This window comes from Aulostomus chinensis, chromosome 19 (assembly GCF_037954235.1).
Source record: "Aulostomus chinensis isolate RoL2024-O1b breed Wild chromosome 19, RoL_Achi_v1.0, whole genome shotgun sequence".
NCBI classification, from domain to species: domain Eukaryota; kingdom Metazoa; phylum Chordata; class Actinopteri; order Syngnathiformes; family Aulostomidae; genus Aulostomus; species Aulostomus chinensis.
In genome coordinates this window covers 24,346,142-24,363,499 of record NC_141338.1, presented here as the reverse complement: position 1 = coordinate 24,363,499, position 17,358 = coordinate 24,346,142, and the positions used below count along the sequence as shown (strand labels likewise).

At 44.4% G+C, this 17,358-nt stretch overlaps 1 protein-coding gene across 2 annotated transcripts in view; it reads left to right on the top strand.

The window, feature by feature from the left end:
• ptpa (protein phosphatase 2 phosphatase activator) overlaps nucleotides 1-17,358 on the top strand; it is a 28,963-nt gene that overhangs the window by 8,069 nt on the left and 3,536 nt on the right. The window contains exons 8-10 of one of the 2 annotated variants that reach the window (XM_086188372.1): nucleotides 1,078-1,178; nucleotides 10,070-10,177; nucleotides 16,951-17,358. The exon at nucleotides 16,951-17,358 is cut by the window's right edge and continues 3,531 nt beyond it. In XM_086188372.1, the coding sequence (XP_086044498.1) occupies nucleotides 1,078-1,178; nucleotides 10,070-10,177; nucleotides 16,951-17,025 (284 nt within the window). In that variant the 3' untranslated portion in view covers nucleotides 17,026-17,358. The remainder of the gene's footprint in view (nucleotides 1-1,077; nucleotides 1,179-10,069; nucleotides 10,178-16,950) is intronic. The other variant, XM_086188373.1, reaches the window with a different exon arrangement.

The following is a 17,358-nucleotide window of genomic DNA, read 5'->3' as shown; positions in this document are numbered from 1 at the left end:
CTGTTAGAACTCTAGGAACCAGCAGGAACCCTGCATCCTGGGAGTGAAGGGTTCTAGCTGGATCATAGGGGACTAGGAGCTCTGGCAAGGATGAAGGAGACTGATAGCTGAAGGCTCTGGCTCAATTCTACTGTTAGAACTCTAGGAACCAGCAGGAACCCTGCATCCTGGGAGTGAAGGGTTCTAGCTGGATCATAGGGGACTAGGAGCTCACATAGGAACATTCTAAGAATGCATGTGTGATCAATTGAATTTATTCAACTGTAGAATACATATCCTGTTATTGTTTATACAATTACACTTCACATCAATACACAGAAAATTAAATTCAGATCAAGTAGAGATCTGAGGCCAAGCAATAGTCATTAACAAGAAACAGTAATTAACACCCGCCTACCTTTCTCAACATGCCTTCTGTGCTCGCCATTGGTTTTCAGCTCAATGAGGTTGATAAATCAAAGTTGAAGAAAAAAGGAAACTATGAATTATTCTTCACAGTTTGAACAAAAAGTTGCTAATTTAGCTAAACTAGTGAAGAGCGGTCCGCTGTCACATCAGTAACAGGAAGGTACGCAAGGGGCTGGGACATGCTGACAGTAGTATATCACATCAGGCCAGAACAGAGCTGATCTGATCCTGGTTGTTGAAAATGGGGAAACACACACAGAAGGCAGGTAAAGGTGTTACTCATGACGTGAGCAATGACCCCCTTGGCTTCAAGTGTTCCGCTAAGTTGAAACAGAGTGACAGTGAACCAGCGTGCACACAGCCATAATTCATCCTCTCAGTCACTCCTGGGATTTTCCAACTGTCACTTATCAAAATGGCCCACGAAGTCAGATTTACGGCTTCAGCATTTCTGTGCAGACAAATGAAAGATGAGACTCCCGTGATTTAAATTCACTGTGCTGTGGTGAAGGATTGGGATTGAAGACAATATGTCACCAAGACCTCTGATGAATGATTATGTCCCTCTGTCTCCTCTGTCCTGCAGGTGAGGTTGAACTCAGTTCATAGGAAGAAATATAGTGATACCTGGTGGTGGACATGTGATCTTACAGTCCAATCTCCCCTCAGATCACCCGACTCTGGAGCCGCGACACTTTATTGATGAGAGGGTGGTGAACGAGCATCACAATGACTACATGTTTCTGGAGTGCATCAAGTTTATCAATGAGGTGGGCAAATGAAACATGGAAATTTTCACAAGCATCACATTTCATCCCATCTGCTTTTTCATTTCCTAGAAGTGACTTTCTTCAAACTCAGTATAAAACTAATATATACAAACTAATTATTTTGATCAGGTTTTGTTCTTTATGTGGAAAGTGTTTTCATATCTGTCAGCTAATTGTTCTGTTATTTTTGGACCAAATCTTCTGTCTCCCATCATCCAGTTGCAATACATTCCTGTCGGTTTCTGTGTGTGATTTGATTTGATCAAAGACTCATCATGCTCATCGGTGGTCATCAAACTAGGCCAGTGCATTGACGGGGGTCGAGGAAGTTCAGTGCCAAGTTTGACGTTTAGGGGGGTCCAAGAGTCTGCTTGGTGCCTTTGGGTCAGGGTCTGTGATGACTTTCTGTGATTTTGATGAACAGACCTGGATTACAGCCCGAGTTTATTATATTCATTGACAACTTTATCCTCAATTAATGCAAATGGTCTTTGTTTTTATTGGGTTTTCGTGTCCATGGATAACAAATTGAGTGAGCCCTTTATAAAAAGGTATTGAAAGTGGTACAATTGTAGTGGCAGTGAATAGTACGATTTTTGATGTGTATTCATTCTCCATATTTACTTTGCAAAATGAAATTTATGGAGGCACAATCTTAGGTATCGAGGTCTATCCAGTTCAATTAGGAGACAAATCCAGCACAGTTCCACACCAACGTCTGCCATGACACCAGCTGTGAATGTCTGAGTTTTGTATTTTCCTCCTTGAGTTCAAGACAGACTGGGAACAACCTCTTTGGGTGGATTACTGCCCCCTAAAGGGCTTTGTCATTATTCTGTGAATGTACAAATTATATAATTTTTTTTATTTGCCGTAATCTACCTCAGTGTACTTTTAGATAATTATACAATGTATTTGTTTCATTTTGTTTCGTGACATATACTTGCCTGTACATTTTCTGATTGAGTTGTTGGAACGAAATTGTGGGTCCACAGCTGAATGTGGTTTTGTAAAGGAAAAAAAGACGAGGGAAAGCAGATGGATTCTGTTGGTCGTGTGCCAGAGCAGGAACTGTGTGCTTTGTTTTTGGTTTTTGGAGGAAAAGGAGGGGAGGGAAGTAGAGGAGGGTGTTGGTTGAGCAAGCTACATCCTTTTCCTCCTTCCCACTCAGACACGCTGCCTCCTTCGCTCGTTTGTCTCCCCCCCCCCCACAATTTGACCTCTCCCTTCTCCTCTCGGTCATGAAAGGATGCTGCTGTTGTTGTCAAGGGGGCCTCCGGGTTTCTCCTCATCCGTTACTTCCAGATAGTATTTTTGGTGACTTGTGTTTGAGGCCAATGTGTTGATGTAAAGAACACTGCAACAATGAAGATGCTTCACTATGCAACTGTCACTGGTCAAATCAACCTAATTCTGGTTTAATTTAATTCTTTAATTCTGTTCTATTCCATCACTTGTAAACTGCAGCTGGACAGAGTCCAGGAAAAATTTCCCGCACAGGTACAATAAAATTTTCTCTTATCTTATCTTAAACTAACTACAAAAACCATTTCAAAATGTTTTTCATTTGGTACCAGAAAGAAAATTTAGGTTACTTCTGTAATCTGTGTTTCCACGAGTGTCTCACATTGGGAAGATCTACGGTGTGACCTTGACAGAAACTTTTATTGCATTCCATCTGCCATGATTGGCTGGAATAGAACATGTCAGTCTCATGCAGAGTGCAGACCCTGCTCCTACGAAGTGGTTTGACACAGGGCTGTCATTCAAAAGGCTTCATGCAGTGAACAAACAGGAGGATGGTCTAGGAGAAACTCACCTGAGCTATGTGAGCGAGTAGAGCCAGGGAGAGGGCAGATCTACCCCTGAGGGGGTTATCAGGCCAGCCGCTTCATCACCACTTGAGATGAGGCAGTGAGTGGTTTGTCAGACAGGGCCTCTCTCTAAGGGAAAGGCTTCTTCAGCCAGGGACGATGATGCTCTCAGCTGGGATGAGATGTGGCTTGTAGCTTGGTCATCCTGGGGATTCTGAAAGCAGGTGTTGCTCCCTGACACTTTAGGCAGATTTTTCTTATTGCAGTGTGCACTTCTGGCCAGTGGGTATTGAGCTGGCAACCCCATGTTTCTACATGTCTGCAAGTCCAAATCAAATGTCAGGGTCAATGAGCCCACCTCCCACCAGAGCCAACATTGAGGGTTGAAGCTTTTAAACCCTTCGGGACAGAGGTCGTCTGAGGCCGTATCTGAGTAATTACTGGGGCAGTTGGAAGGTTATGTTGTGCTAATCTCCTCAGCTCGGTACACCTATGGCTTTGGGAACCATTGTCTGACTGTGACTCATCAGCACCTGGACTGCAATCGTGAAGGCCACAACCGGGCCAGTGCTGGGCAGTCTAGACTGACAAGCCAGATGATGATGCCACGCTTTGAGGAAGGACAAGCTACAGTGTGTGCCACCCTTCTGTGGAATCAAAGCCTGCTTAGGCATTTTTCAGGCCATGACATATCAAGGGATACTCCCTTGATGTGTGTGACTTCTCATGCGCCAGGTGAAGGCATGCGTGCACTTCTTACATTTATGGGAACAGCAAGCATTCACAAAGCCATTGAAGGTGTTGGCCAACGTTTCCATGTTATTGGGTGTCAATAGAAACACACTGCAGTGCTGTGCATCTGCTTGTCTGATGGATGCACACTTCAAACATAATGCTGTTGACCCAAGACCAGCCTTTTCTTGAACTGTGGCACAAATATTTTTGGGTGTACCAAAATAGCAGTGCCCCATGGTTGCGCAGGACCACACTTCATTAACATTCTTAACCCTAATCCTGTCAGCGCAGTTAGAGCGCAAGCTCATTCGCTAGTTAAAGGGCAAGGGCACTTGGCGGGAAAACGTCACATGTGCCTACATGAAACTAGCAATGATGCTTACTCTTGACTGCGTGCTAGCTGCTCCATGCTTAAAATAGGGCTCTAGGGTTATTTTGTTAAAGTGACAGGACTGATCTGTGTGCCTGATGGAGCCAGAACTCTTGCTGGTTTGTAGTGGATCACATACTTATTTCACTTGATCAAATGTAAATTGATTTCTAACAATTGTGTAATGTTTTTTTTTTGGGGGGGGGGGTTTGTTTTGTTTTGCTTTGTTTTATTGGATAGTCTGTCTCTCTTTGTCAAACCAGAACTGTCAGAAAAATTATCTACCATTCATTTATATGTGAGCAGGCAATGTTAAAAAATCCGCAGGGATCACATAATTATTAACCCCACTTTATCTCTTTATGGGGAAGGACTCCACCCTCCGTGACACTGTGGCACTCTATTCAGTGTGACCATGCTGGGCAGAATGCTAGAGGAGTGTCTGTGGAGGTCAAGTTGTGGGCACTCACGCTGCTCATAGAACCAGGGTTATACCAGGTACCTAGCCTAAAGTAATGATTGATATTATTTTTGGGTTCATAATGCAGTTCAAAGACCCAAGTGACACAAACACAAAAACAACAAGAACAATCATGATTGTCAAGTAGAAGTGTCCAGAGATGGCTTTTTTTAAATCCCTGCAAGGGGAGAATTCCAGAGGCTGGGGGCCACCACGATGAAGCCTCTGGCCCCAAAAGATCAGAGCCTGGGGTTGGGGTGGAGAGTGGGGCTACAACTGACGATTATTTCAATAATCGATTAATCTGTTGATTACTTTTTTCAATGAATTGATGAATCAGATTAAAAAAAAACAAAGAAGCGTTAATTTCCAACCCTTTATTCAAAAACAGAACTGACAGTGCTAATTCACAGTGCAGAAAATCCTCAGAAAGTGGACAAACAGGTTGCTCCTTGAACATCCCTGAGCTGTGAAAGTAAGCTCAGGGATGTTGGGATGACACACCAGAGGTGGAAGCGCCGCCAAGCGTCATTTCCCTAGCAAGCAGGCGCCTGGTTGTTCACACCAGAGGTGTGTTTATCCACGTAAAGATCTGATTTTTATCATGAATAAGTTCGTAACCTCATCACTTTATAACGTAATGTGTTCATGACCACTGTACATGTATGTCCACGTCTTTGGGCGGCAACAGTCATGACTTTTTAATCAAGCAGGGTGCTTTATTTGAAGTTTGCTTTATTTTGATAGTTGGCAGGATGCTGTATGCCATTCCTCCAACTTCCTGCCTAGCTTGACAGATTCGCTCGTGGCTTGGGAAAAAAATAGACTAGATGCCGAAATGATAGTGGCAGAGCACGAGCCGGCCGCGGCCCCCCGCACCCCCCCGCACCCCGTGTGAACAGACAGATCTGTTGACATGGGCGCCAAAATCAAACTCGGTGTGTTCCTGGGGTTCCCCTGCTGTTGAACTCCCTTCCTCCTCCCAGACTTTGGACGCCTTCGGTCGTACCGGTTTCTCCACCTCCAACATGGTTCAAAATGGTGTCTCCTGTACCTCCACCCTGCGCTCAACTCAACTCAAACAGCTCCACAATTGTCACATGACAAAACGAATCAATAATGAAATTCGTGGCTAACACTTTTAATAATTGATTTTTATCGATTCATTGGTGCAGCCCCAGTGGGGAGTAAACCCATGTCTGATAACCTCAGATGCCAGGATGGGGAGTATTTTAAAGGAGGCCAGATAAGCTACGGGAAGCAAAGCCATGGACGGATCTGTAGATGAGTAGGAATTTGTTTGTGATGGGGGCTTGCTCGGAGGTTCGTGGGGGTGATGTTTTACCAGATCTTGGTGAGGGCTGTGGCAGATGAGTTCTGTCTTGGTGCAGTGATGTTCTCTGAAACCAGATGGATGAAGGTAATAGGCCTCTTGGTTAGACTTATGTCTTATCCTATTACTTACTGATGGAGCTGGGTGGCAAAACCAATCTTTCCAGGATTTTGCTTAAAGGTCCCCTAGAATGAAAATCATGGTTTTCGTGTTTGTGGTGTTTCTTCAACGTCCCCCAGTTGTGGGGAGACACACCAAGTGTGAGACAGTGTCATCACCTCTGTTTGAAGTATCTCCCTTTTTTGAATCGCTGCGGGAAAATGGACCAATGCGTTTTTGGCTGAAGTGTTACGTCACAGTTCAGTCAGTGCCCCCCACTCAGACCCACTGAACCCACCCCTTTCACACACACCCCTTCGACATATTTTGGGAGGGGGCGATTATGTGAGCGAGCCGAGTGAGTGCAGCTCTCTCGTGTCGCTCGCTAGCGCGACACAAACTGGAGCCTGCAGCAGCAGCACTGACTGAGCAGACTGATTGAAGGAACAGCCTCGATAGAATTGATACCTTTGTTTTATCTGCACTATCTGTCGCTAGCTGGCCTGGCCTGGCTTGAGGGGGAAGGAATCTCGCCAGCCAGGCAGGCTACCAAGGGGCCAGGCCACCGGGAAAACTCCCGGTTGTCCCGACGGCCACCCCGCCACTGCGTATACGGCTGGATCCGCGAATGGGCCGTGGCTACTTGGTATCTTATCTTACGAATGTTGTTGTATGATATGGAATGTTGTCAGTTGACAGGAGCAGTCACACTTAGCACCGGCAACAGTTAGCCGAGAAAGTGGGAGTGCTTTCTTTTCAGTGACAGTGAGGACAGCCATTCACCAAGTAGTAGTTAAATGAGGTTACCAGATAAACAACGGCAACTGATCGCCGTCAACTCATGCACTTGCATAAATAATGAGGTTGCCAGATGAGGTCAGAAACGACCCCAGTAGGGACAAACGACGCATTCTAAACCCAACATGGTAACATAGCAGTTTCAGAGAGCCTTTTAGGAAGCTTCTGAGCCATGACAGACCCAACCATTTTTAGTGGGGTTACACATCACACCACAGAACAAGAATGAATACCCCCTTCAACCACTCTATGGCACCTTTTAAGAAAGGGGAGATGCAGATCAGCTGGTAATTATTAAAGGCCTGTTGGTCCAGATCAGGCTTTTTCAGGACCAGTGTGACAGAAGGTTCTAAATTGAAGGGAATCATACTATATTCCAGGGAGTAGTTAATAAGATGGGCTGTGGGCAAAGAGTCAAGAGCTTGGAGCTGAGGTTGGGAAGATTCAGAGGGTGGGGTTATTGAGGGAGTAGACCTGTATTTCTATAGGGGAGAAGAGCCTTTTGAGATGGTGCTGCTCACTACCAATAAGAGTCCTGTAAGAAAGCTGTACTCCATAAGCGCACCTGAGTAGTTCCCTCTTATTCACACACATGTGGATACTTCAAACTCATGTTCATTTTTTTTATTCATGCACAAGGCTCCAGTGTATTTGCATGTGTGTGTGTATGCATCGTCCATGAGTCACTTCCTTCCCCACATGCTGCTGTGAATCACTCATTCCTCCAGGGAATACGGGCTGTCTCCACCCCCCTTTCCTCCCTCTTCCATGCCCTTCCCCCATGTGTTCTCATGCGAGGCCCTGGAAAGTGTCTAGAGCAGTGGGGGTGGGATGGAAAAAGGGGGGGGAGGGGTGTGTGTGTGTGTGTGTGTGTGTTTCTGGGGGGTGGGGGGTGTTGATTGCCCCGGGGTCTGGATTTGGGTTCCAGTGCCTCTTGGGAATGAATGGTGGGAAAACAGTTTATCGTCCTCACTCCATTCATAAATTCATGAAACTTTCAGTTTTACTTACATGATTGTATTTGTTGTCTGTAAACTAGCACATTCATGTCTGTTTCCAGATTGTATTCTTATTTAGTGGATGGCTGCAACAACAGTCTACCTCTGCCCTTCAAAATACATTGATCATAATGCTGAAAGGTGTAAAACCATCAGTTGAGACAAGATGTGATGTTGTAATATTGTGAACACTACAGTGAACACTCGTGAAGTTGAAAGTCCTGTCGTGTGAACTTGGATTTATGTGAATCTCCCTCTGTTTACTGTGAGCAGAAGCAATTTCTCATACATGTAAGCTATTAGTCCCTTTATTCAGCCTGTTCATTACTACGCCTTGCAGTTCAGTGTACGAAGCATAAAGATGGAATCGGGGCTTTGTTGAGCCGCTGTTGAGATGGCACTCAAGGTTGTCACAAAGCCATTGTGGTGCTGCAAGTGAAGACCTGCTGATCGTCACTACTCACCGCTTTCACATAGAATGGATTTTAATGGTGAAACACTTTAATTGTCCAGACTCCGACCAAAATGGTCACACAGGCGCACGTGTGTGAGTTAAACTTGTACCTAATTGTATTTATGCCACTGCATGATCATCACTGTTTTGGTAACATGGAATAAGCGGCAATTCAGATGAAAGCAGTCCTTTTTTCCTTCAGTTGTGCAGCCTTTTTCTCTCCCTCATCTGCACTCTCCTCTGCCCAAGCATGGCTGCGTAGCGTTCCGGCTGCCACACCAACCACGTCCACCCTCAACACAACTGCAGTTTCTAGCGGCAGCATTTCATCCGTGGTGCCTGGCTTTGTCAAATTGCTCAGGTTTAGCTGAGTTGGTCTTTGTCCCCAAGTTTGTGTGTTTGTATCATTTGCAGAAAGAGTATGCGATGATGTTGTGTACTGTAGTTGTGACCCCATTCCCTGTGTATAGCAGCGCTTCTGGTGGAAACTGCCCTGTTGGCTGGAACTAGTTATTACCATTCAAGATCATTGATTAATACTTTGCTGTAACCCAAAAAAGTTGCGACCAAATCACATGCGTGTGCAACCAACTGAGAGAGTTGCTAGCACCAATGCTACCAGTAGAAATGTTAGTCTGGGCTGTGGACTAACATTTCTACTGCCTTACCCAATTTAAAACTAGGTGGCACTAGAGGACACATGCTGTATGTATTATGTTGCTGTACATCACATGAAGACAACACAATTAAATTTTTATGTAAATCAAATTATGTTTGAAATTGACTTGAATTCAAGACAGTCATCAAATACACTTGAATGAAAACAGCACTCACAGTGAGCCAAGTTGAAATTGATAATTCAGCCAAAGTTGTTCAACGCCACCCGTGCTCACGCTCATCTGTGCTTTCATGATAGCGAGTGAGCTCTCTGGCTCTAGTGTGAGCAAGTGCAGTCAAGTATGAGAGCTTTGGTTCAACTGAGTGTGCCAGCCTGTTGCGCTGGGCACTACGTGAACGAGCGATGCACTGGAAAGGTTGCAGCTGGGTTAGTTTGTTCAAGTCAAAGTGTTTGTGGATCACTGAGTGGACAACTTGATAAATAGTTGGGGTTTATGCTTAACGAAGCGCTTGAGAGTGAAGAACAGATGTTTGCGACAGACAGTTTTGCTGTTGCTTGTACTGTGTGGCGATGGGTCCGCGTTAACTTCGACCTTAATAACGTGGCTGGCTTGATGCAGTAGTGAAGAACGTCTCAAGCTCAAGGCATTTATATGCATGTTCTTGAAAGGCAAAGTTTTTGGGGGGTGATGTATCATGCTTCTGACTAAATTTGAAATGGATCAGGCTAACCCACTTGGAGATGTACATCAAAGTACAAAAAAAAATCACATCCAGCCGCCAGCACATGGCGCCACGACTTATCTGTTCCAAGACTGAACCGATTCGTCATTGGCCCGTTGTACACCGCTCCAGCACGTTAGGCTTCAGTTGGTCATGTCGTTGTTGCCTAACCCTGCTGATAGAACATCAGCTACTTGCTGGAGGTAACTCAAGCTGTCCTAAACTGTAGCATGTTAGTAGTTTGTAGGAAGTTTGAAGTTCGATGGAGCTTCTCATTTGAAATGCGGTATAATTTGATGAGACATTACTGCACATACACTGTACACATGCTGACACACATGATGGCTTCATTTCCTCTTCAAATCAACAAAGGATGAAAGTCAAAGATCGGGTCATCATTTTGAACTGTCATGGAGCTTCAGTTGTGTATTTGTGGAACTGCAGCAGACATTTTCTCATTTGTCCTCTCTTCTCTTCTCTGTCCTCTAGATGAAAACGGGTCCGTTTGCTGAACACTCCAACCAGCTGTGGAACATTAGTGCTGTTCCCTCCTGGTCCAAAGTCAACCAGGGCCTGATCAGAATGTACAAGGCTGAAGTATGACTGCCTCCTTCACTCTCATTCTCATGCATCTGCACAATTAGTCCATTCTGGAAAAAAGTATCATTTAAAGCATCGTTTCTGTTTTAAATTTGCTGAACACAAACACAGTGAGGAGAACATAAATCTTTCCATGAAAAGAAATACAGGTTGTTGGTTTTTTTGTTTTTAAATGTGCTTCCATTTGCTGAGCCGACATTAAGTGCTCTCTTTTGGCTCAAGATATGTTGATTGGACAAGTCTTGTCCGATGCCCAAGCAGAGCGAGAGGGTCGTGTGAGAAGGGCTAAGCTTACACACTTTATTCTCCATGAACGCTCCAGCTTGGAGTCCAGCTCTTTCTCTTAATTTCATATATGAAAGCACCCTTAATTAACCTTCACTTGGACAACCAAGTCCACTCATCACTTTAAAGGTGTTGAACTAGGAAATAAAAATGTATGAATATAGAAAATGTGTAAAAAAAACAAACTAATATATAAGATAATAACGTAAAATAATGAATGTAAAATCGAATCATGTTGACCCTGTTCAACAACTTGATGTATCAGCATGCTAATATTTATGAATTAGTCCTGAACACAAAGTGCAGCTGACACTGATGGGAATGTCCTGATGCTTGTGAGCATAAAAACAAAGGGTGAAAGGGTTAATTACAGCTCTGTTCATCTGTAGGAAGGAACGGCAGTGGTGCTCATGGGTTTGTGCACTAAGCTGAATTGAGTCGACTAGTTTAGGACTGGCTGTCAGCGAAGGTCCTGAGTGACACGTCTCCACTGTTTAAAGGACTGTCACAACATTTTGAAAAGCTTTTGCTGTGGAATTTGGTTCAAATATTCACATCCCCAAAGAATGAACTGTAAAAACCTTCAGGGTCCCATGAGTTTTCAGGCTCTGCGTTAATCTGTGCAAATGTAGCCCAGAACATTATTTTATATTCAAAGGCTGTTTGGACGGTAACATTCTCATCATCGTCGTCATAATTCCATTGCTAACGTCAAAGAGTGTGTAATCTTTTCACAGTTTAGCTCAAAGCTCTTGTATGTTTTCGCCAGCCTGGCTGGACGGTGCTCCACTCAGATGTTACAGTCGTTGTTTCCTTTTAATTGTTAAGTGAACTGCAAGCAAACTGTTGATATGCAGCAAAAGGAGCATCCACATCAGGTGTGTTTCCATCAACTTTGGAAAAAATAGAGGATACTGATAATGGGGGTACTTGCTGTTCAGAGATAGACATAAAGAAGATGGTGGCAGCAGGCACACTTGGTCCGTAGCATGACTTTTGTACATTTATTCTTTTTCAAAAAAGGCAAAACCCACTTCAAGCAATGGTAAAATGCTTGTTGATTACTCCTGCTGGTCCCCCTGACCAAGGTTGTAGATCTTGAGCTGGTTCACACATGCTGCACGCAGCTGCTCCCTGCTCCAGACTGCATACAAATACGTGGATTAAAAACCAGCTCGTTGGCTGTCTCCTTTTTATCATGCTGCTTTCATGCTAAAATGATTTGTAAACTGCTTTTTTGAGAGCGCTGCATCTGCAGAGATTTTCTGTAGATTGGTGACAAATTAAGGGAAAAACCAGAATAAATTAATGTGGAAAGAACAAATGTAGATTCAGATATCACCCATCTGTTATGAGAAATTCTTTGTCAGCATTTTTTTCAGTCAGCTCCGTTGCTGGTTTGTTGTTGGTATACAGAGAGCATGAGGAAACTCAGCTTCTGAGTCAAAAATGTATCCAAGTTGGTTTTTTACACCAGCATCCTTGATTTCTCCTCCATCAAAACAATTCAGAGGTTTGATGACTCAGCAGCACATTGTAATTATGCATCCAATGACAATGCTCTCTTATTTTTATGTCCCTCCTCCATCATCACATGAGGCACTGTGGCCCCAGAAGGCTTTTACGATACGGTGAAGGAAGGAACAGTTCCTTTGTTTTGTCAGTGTCACAACCTCTCTGACATGACTCACTGGTCAGACCATCGCTGGTCAACATTTTGAAAGTCTTATTTGACTTATCCACATTCATTCGTAGAGAGCTAACCAGGTCTGGTGCGCGTGCTCAAGATGTGAGGGGCGTTACGCACGTTCAACGCTAATGCCTAACGTAAAGGCCAGTCAGTGTCTACGAGCCGACCCTCCCTGACTGTGTTTCAGCTGGAAGGGAAACATACACTGACATGCATGGCTCTGCACTGCGCCGGATCTTTCAGTTACTTCTGTTTAGTTATGTCTTGTTTATGAGTATACTATAGATACCATTATGTTTTAGTAACAGAATACAACTACCTAGGAAGGAGTCAGGCATCATGACATATAAACACCCACTCATTAGGGTGTAATTGTAACGTAACTCAAACCAGAAATAAGTCCAAGTCAACGTGAAGGTAGCTTAGTGAGTTGGGTGCTGGGATCTGATCTCTAACCATTCATCACAGTGAATCATACACTGCCTTCCAGGCCTCTGGCCCTCATTGGACAGTTTCTGACTTTGTTTTGCAAAAAAGGAGAAAATAATCACTCCATTTACGTTGATGTGTAAAGCTTTAAAGCCTTGGAGAAAACTCCGGTTTGGAAGACTGAAGTTGTTGGGTAAGGAAACCAAATGGAAGGCTGAGAGGAAAATGTTATCATCCTCCTGTGAACAAGCTCAAATTCTCAAAATTGCAACTATATTTCATTTCACTGCAGCTTCTTCAAAGTTGAATATTTCAGTTTAGTTATGAGAGGGCTTCCCTGGGCGCTGATGTCACAGTGTTTATGTGAAAGCTGTGTGATTTACGTTTGCCAATGCAAACTTCTTAGGAACCCATGTAAGCTATATACGCAGAGGAAAACTGCTTCTTGTTCCAGGACGCAGCTAACTTTGTCAGCTAGACTTCTCCCAAGCCGTCCCACTGATTTAAAATATTGTGTTTTTCTTAGTTAGATGACATTTAAGAAATCAGGTAATTACAGAAACTCGAGTACAAGCAGGTTCTTTAAAAGCACAGTCTTACAACTGGCAGTTTGCATGCTAGAGAGAGGCAGGAAAGGGTTAAGGGAAGAATGGAGTGTGTGTGTGTGTGTGTGTGTGTGTGTGTGTGTGTGTGTGTGTGTGTGTGTGTGTGTGTGTGGGCGGTTGGGGGTGGGGTTGGGGGGATGTCTAAGCCCGTTCTCCCCGCCTGCATGCCCACATCCTGTGTTTTCCAGAACAGTCTGTGAGTCTTCCCAAAGAGCTGAGGGGCCAAGCTGTCTGCCTCCCCCTCCTCCTTCTCCTCTGCCGTTCCCTTCATTAAATCCTCCCCTCCCTCTGTCCCGACCTTCCTCCAAGCCTGGAGCAACCATCAGCAGACTTGCATTCCTTGCTCCCTTTTCCTGGCCCCACACAAGGTTTCAAGCAGAGAGTTGTTCAAGGCCCAGGAAGAGCCAAATCCACCATTTTCTGTCTGAGAGAGGCTAACCCATCCGAAATAGTTGAAACTACACACGTGCATGGTGAACGAAGAGGGCGCTAGATAGGTTCGCATCATATGTATTGACAGAATCATACATTATGTTTTACTTTATGGCACCGGTTCTTTAGCAAATTTACCAGCAGTTATGCAAGCATATTTGTAGACAACTCACCATCGTCAATGTTATGTGTGATCTGTGTTCAAAGACGAGCTTGTACACTGTCTCAGGTGATAGCCCCTCCCTGTGCGTACCCACCATGCAGTGGGCAAATCCACTAACAGAGGCCAATTAGAATTTCTGTCTGTTTTTTTATGGTGCCGCACATTTTACATTGGCTAAAGGAACAGTGGAAACCAGCTTGGGGGGCAGTGACAGTGTTTTGTTGGTTCCTCTCATATCTGGGTGTCTCATCATGTTCACAACACTAAAGGAATGTGCCCACATGTGGCCTAGACCACTTCCAAATGTGGGCTGGCAACAGACTAATCCTAGGCGCTCACTCAGATGTCCAAGCATTTGTTCCCCAAAGCCCAGACTATTGTGATCAATCTGTATTCCATGATGGGACGGCTGACTTTCTAGGCCTTGGGCTGATTTGAAGAGGCGGGTACAGCCCAGCACTGTTGTTAATGACGATAAGCTCGGACCGTGGACGGTTGGTGAGTGTATCTCATCCCTACAGAGCGAGCAAGTGAACTGGATAGAGCATGAAAAATTGTCCGGATAAGTGGCAAGCAAATTTGGAACATGAGGGTGTGATAATATGCTTTTATTTGCTCGCTGTATTAAACCCAAGTGGTAAAGCTGGGATGCAGACTTGTTGCAGTGTGGACTGTTTGTTTGGAGTTTGTAATGTAACTATTTCCATCAGTTTATTTCAATGCAAACTTTTCACAAATGTGTGCTGGAAACAGCTAATCTGAAGAAGCGCTGACGTAGCAAATCTTCAAGTCATGACGTCAGGACCTTAAATAGAACAGTTACAGCAAAAGTTACATCCTCAAGACTGCTATCCATTTTTTGCTGGTGGATGGCTGATCTGCCACGTGTAACGTTGCCACGCCATTTTACAGCTCTTGCTGTTACAACAGACTCAAGGATATTGCTGGCCATCACTGTAGCCACACAGTTGTGTGGCGTGTTGCAGAAAGCATCAAAGATATGCTGGGGGAGAACTACACTTGACCTTTATTTTTTTACGTAAAGTGACAGCCCTAATTTGATCCATGTGGTCTTATAACATTTAAAAAGTCTGGAGGAGTTAAATTTAATTATTTTGTTTTTCACTTATTTACACATTCATCTGGAACTAACCAGAAGTAGCCAGTTTGGCCGGTGCAAGTCTCTGATGTGTCTGCTCTATCACACAGGTCCACCGTGCACATTAAGCATGGTGGGCTCCAGTGAACCCCTGTCAATGTCTGCAACAAGGTCTAGCACCCCAGCTGGTCCAGCCTCATGGCTACCTTGGAGAAGTGCATTAGCAGAAACAAAGAGAAACCTGACATCCAATGTTCACTGATGTCCTAAAACAGCTTGAGTACTTCTCTACTGCATGAGATGGTGCATTTGTGGTAGACCATTTTCAGCTGTGCATTTGTGTGTGTGGGGGTGGGGGTGGGGGGTGTGTTTGGGTGGGACTGAAGGAATTTACAGGACACAGACACATTTTGGTCTTATTATGGATTCTGTCGACACAGAAAGGCATTGACCATCCCAGGATTCAGTCTCAAATATCCCAGTGATCGGAGTGGCTCTAACACACCAAAGTACCAACACGCTGTGCATGGAAGCTGAGAGAAATTCAAAGAACAAATTTCCAACATTTTTTTTACAACTGCAGTCGCCAAATTTGATTTGAATTCCAGTCAGCAAATAATTGTAGAAGCTTTTTGTCTTGCTGAGACAAATGACAAAATCTGTCTTACGGTGCTGTTATTTTGGGCCAGTTGCCTCTAACTTTTCGTGTCAGGGTTAGGGACCCTTGTCTTCTCTCTGTGGTCTGACAGATCTCCAGAACCCCTCAGCTCCAATGACCCCTCATGATGGGGCCGTAGAGAGAACCCTCCCAAAAGTCATGAAATACGTTTGAACCCAGAATGCTCTTTGCTCGCGTTAATGGACCGAGGGTTGTGCTTAACATTTGCTGCAAGAAAATGGATGACAATTGTGCCAGAAAGTTGGCGTGTTCCTTTTGGCACTTTTGTGCCCTCATGGCCCTCAAAGCTCTGTATGATGGTGCCTCATTCACATGCTCACTCACTGGCACAGTCATGGTGGAGGGTGCAATGCAAGGTGCCAGCTTACTCAACAGGAGCCATTTGGGGTTTCTTGTCTTGCTCAAGGACACTAAGACAGTCTCTGGTGAAGCACGGCCGAAGTCAGCAATCCTTTGGTTACCAGATGGCGCCTTTATGTCCTCGGCCACGCCGCCCTATAAATTCACTCCTTGAGTCCCTAAACCTCTGGCAAAGGTAATCAGGATGACATCAGACGAATTCAGGACATCCATGCTGCAAAAAACTGAATTACTCAGAAATGTTTTTCTGTCCAGATAAGAAAAAGTAAGCAATTGTAGCCATGATTCATTCAGATATTTCACTTGAAGCTGAGTGTGTTTGATGGGGCTGGGAGTGTGACATGACAGTGAACACCTCCAGAGACTCATGCTTCCGAAACACCGAGGTCTTTCAAACCTTGTCGCTGTGGAGGGTCTGCATTGCCCGTCTTTTTCTGTAGAGATTCATGCACCTTCTCACTCTGTCATTGTTTCCTTCTTGATTTTGATCTGAAGCCTTTTCTGAATGACCTTCTCTGGCGACGGGTTGTATTTTGACAGTTTCCTTGATTCTAATGCGTGATGGAGCAGTTTGTCCACGTGTGTCTACACTTCTGCAACCCACTTGAAAGCAGCCAATAAAACTAGAGTAGTCCATTCATCCCAATCTTGATTATTTCCATGACCTTATTCTGGTTAAGGGCCCTAGAAAGTGCATTCATGGCAGCATCTTCTTCAGAATGTCTTCATCACGTTGATATCAGAATATTCCTGTCCGTTGGCCTGCTTCAGCCAGCTGGCGAGTTAAGTGGGTTATCAGAAATCAAGAAATACTGTGAAACACTAAGACTCACCCTGGTATCAGACCAATCAAATTAATTAGAAAAACAACATTCACGTAGCTGATGAATCATTTCTACAAAGACAAATTTGATAAGAATCAAGTCCAAATAAGCACTAATAATGAATTCACTGACGTCTTAGTTTTAGCATGTTTCAAGTGCTTCGTGTTTTGAACTCCTGTCTCTCTTTTCTATGACTTTTTCCAGTGCCTGGAGAAGTTCCCTGTGATCCAGCATTTCAAGTTTGGCAGCCTGCTGTCCATCCAACCAACAAAGCCTTGACACTTGAGAGGGAAATACTGCCAACAAGATGGAACGACCAAAATCCCAATGCATCAAACCGACAGTTTTCCTTTTGTCTGGCATCTTGATACACAATTTCTGAAGTTTGTGTTGATACGAGCTTGTGAGGCCCTGTTCAGACCTGGTGTCAGCATCGGTCCTGGTGGATCCCATCACAAACGGAGCGCTCCGAGGCCAAGTTCACCCCTGGCATGTGAATGCGGCTCCTCGTGCTTCTCTGTTGACCATTTGTGATTTGATCTCACGTCCCTGCTGTGTATTCATATAAACACAAACATCATTTCTCCTTGCAAAGTTTGAACACATTGCTGT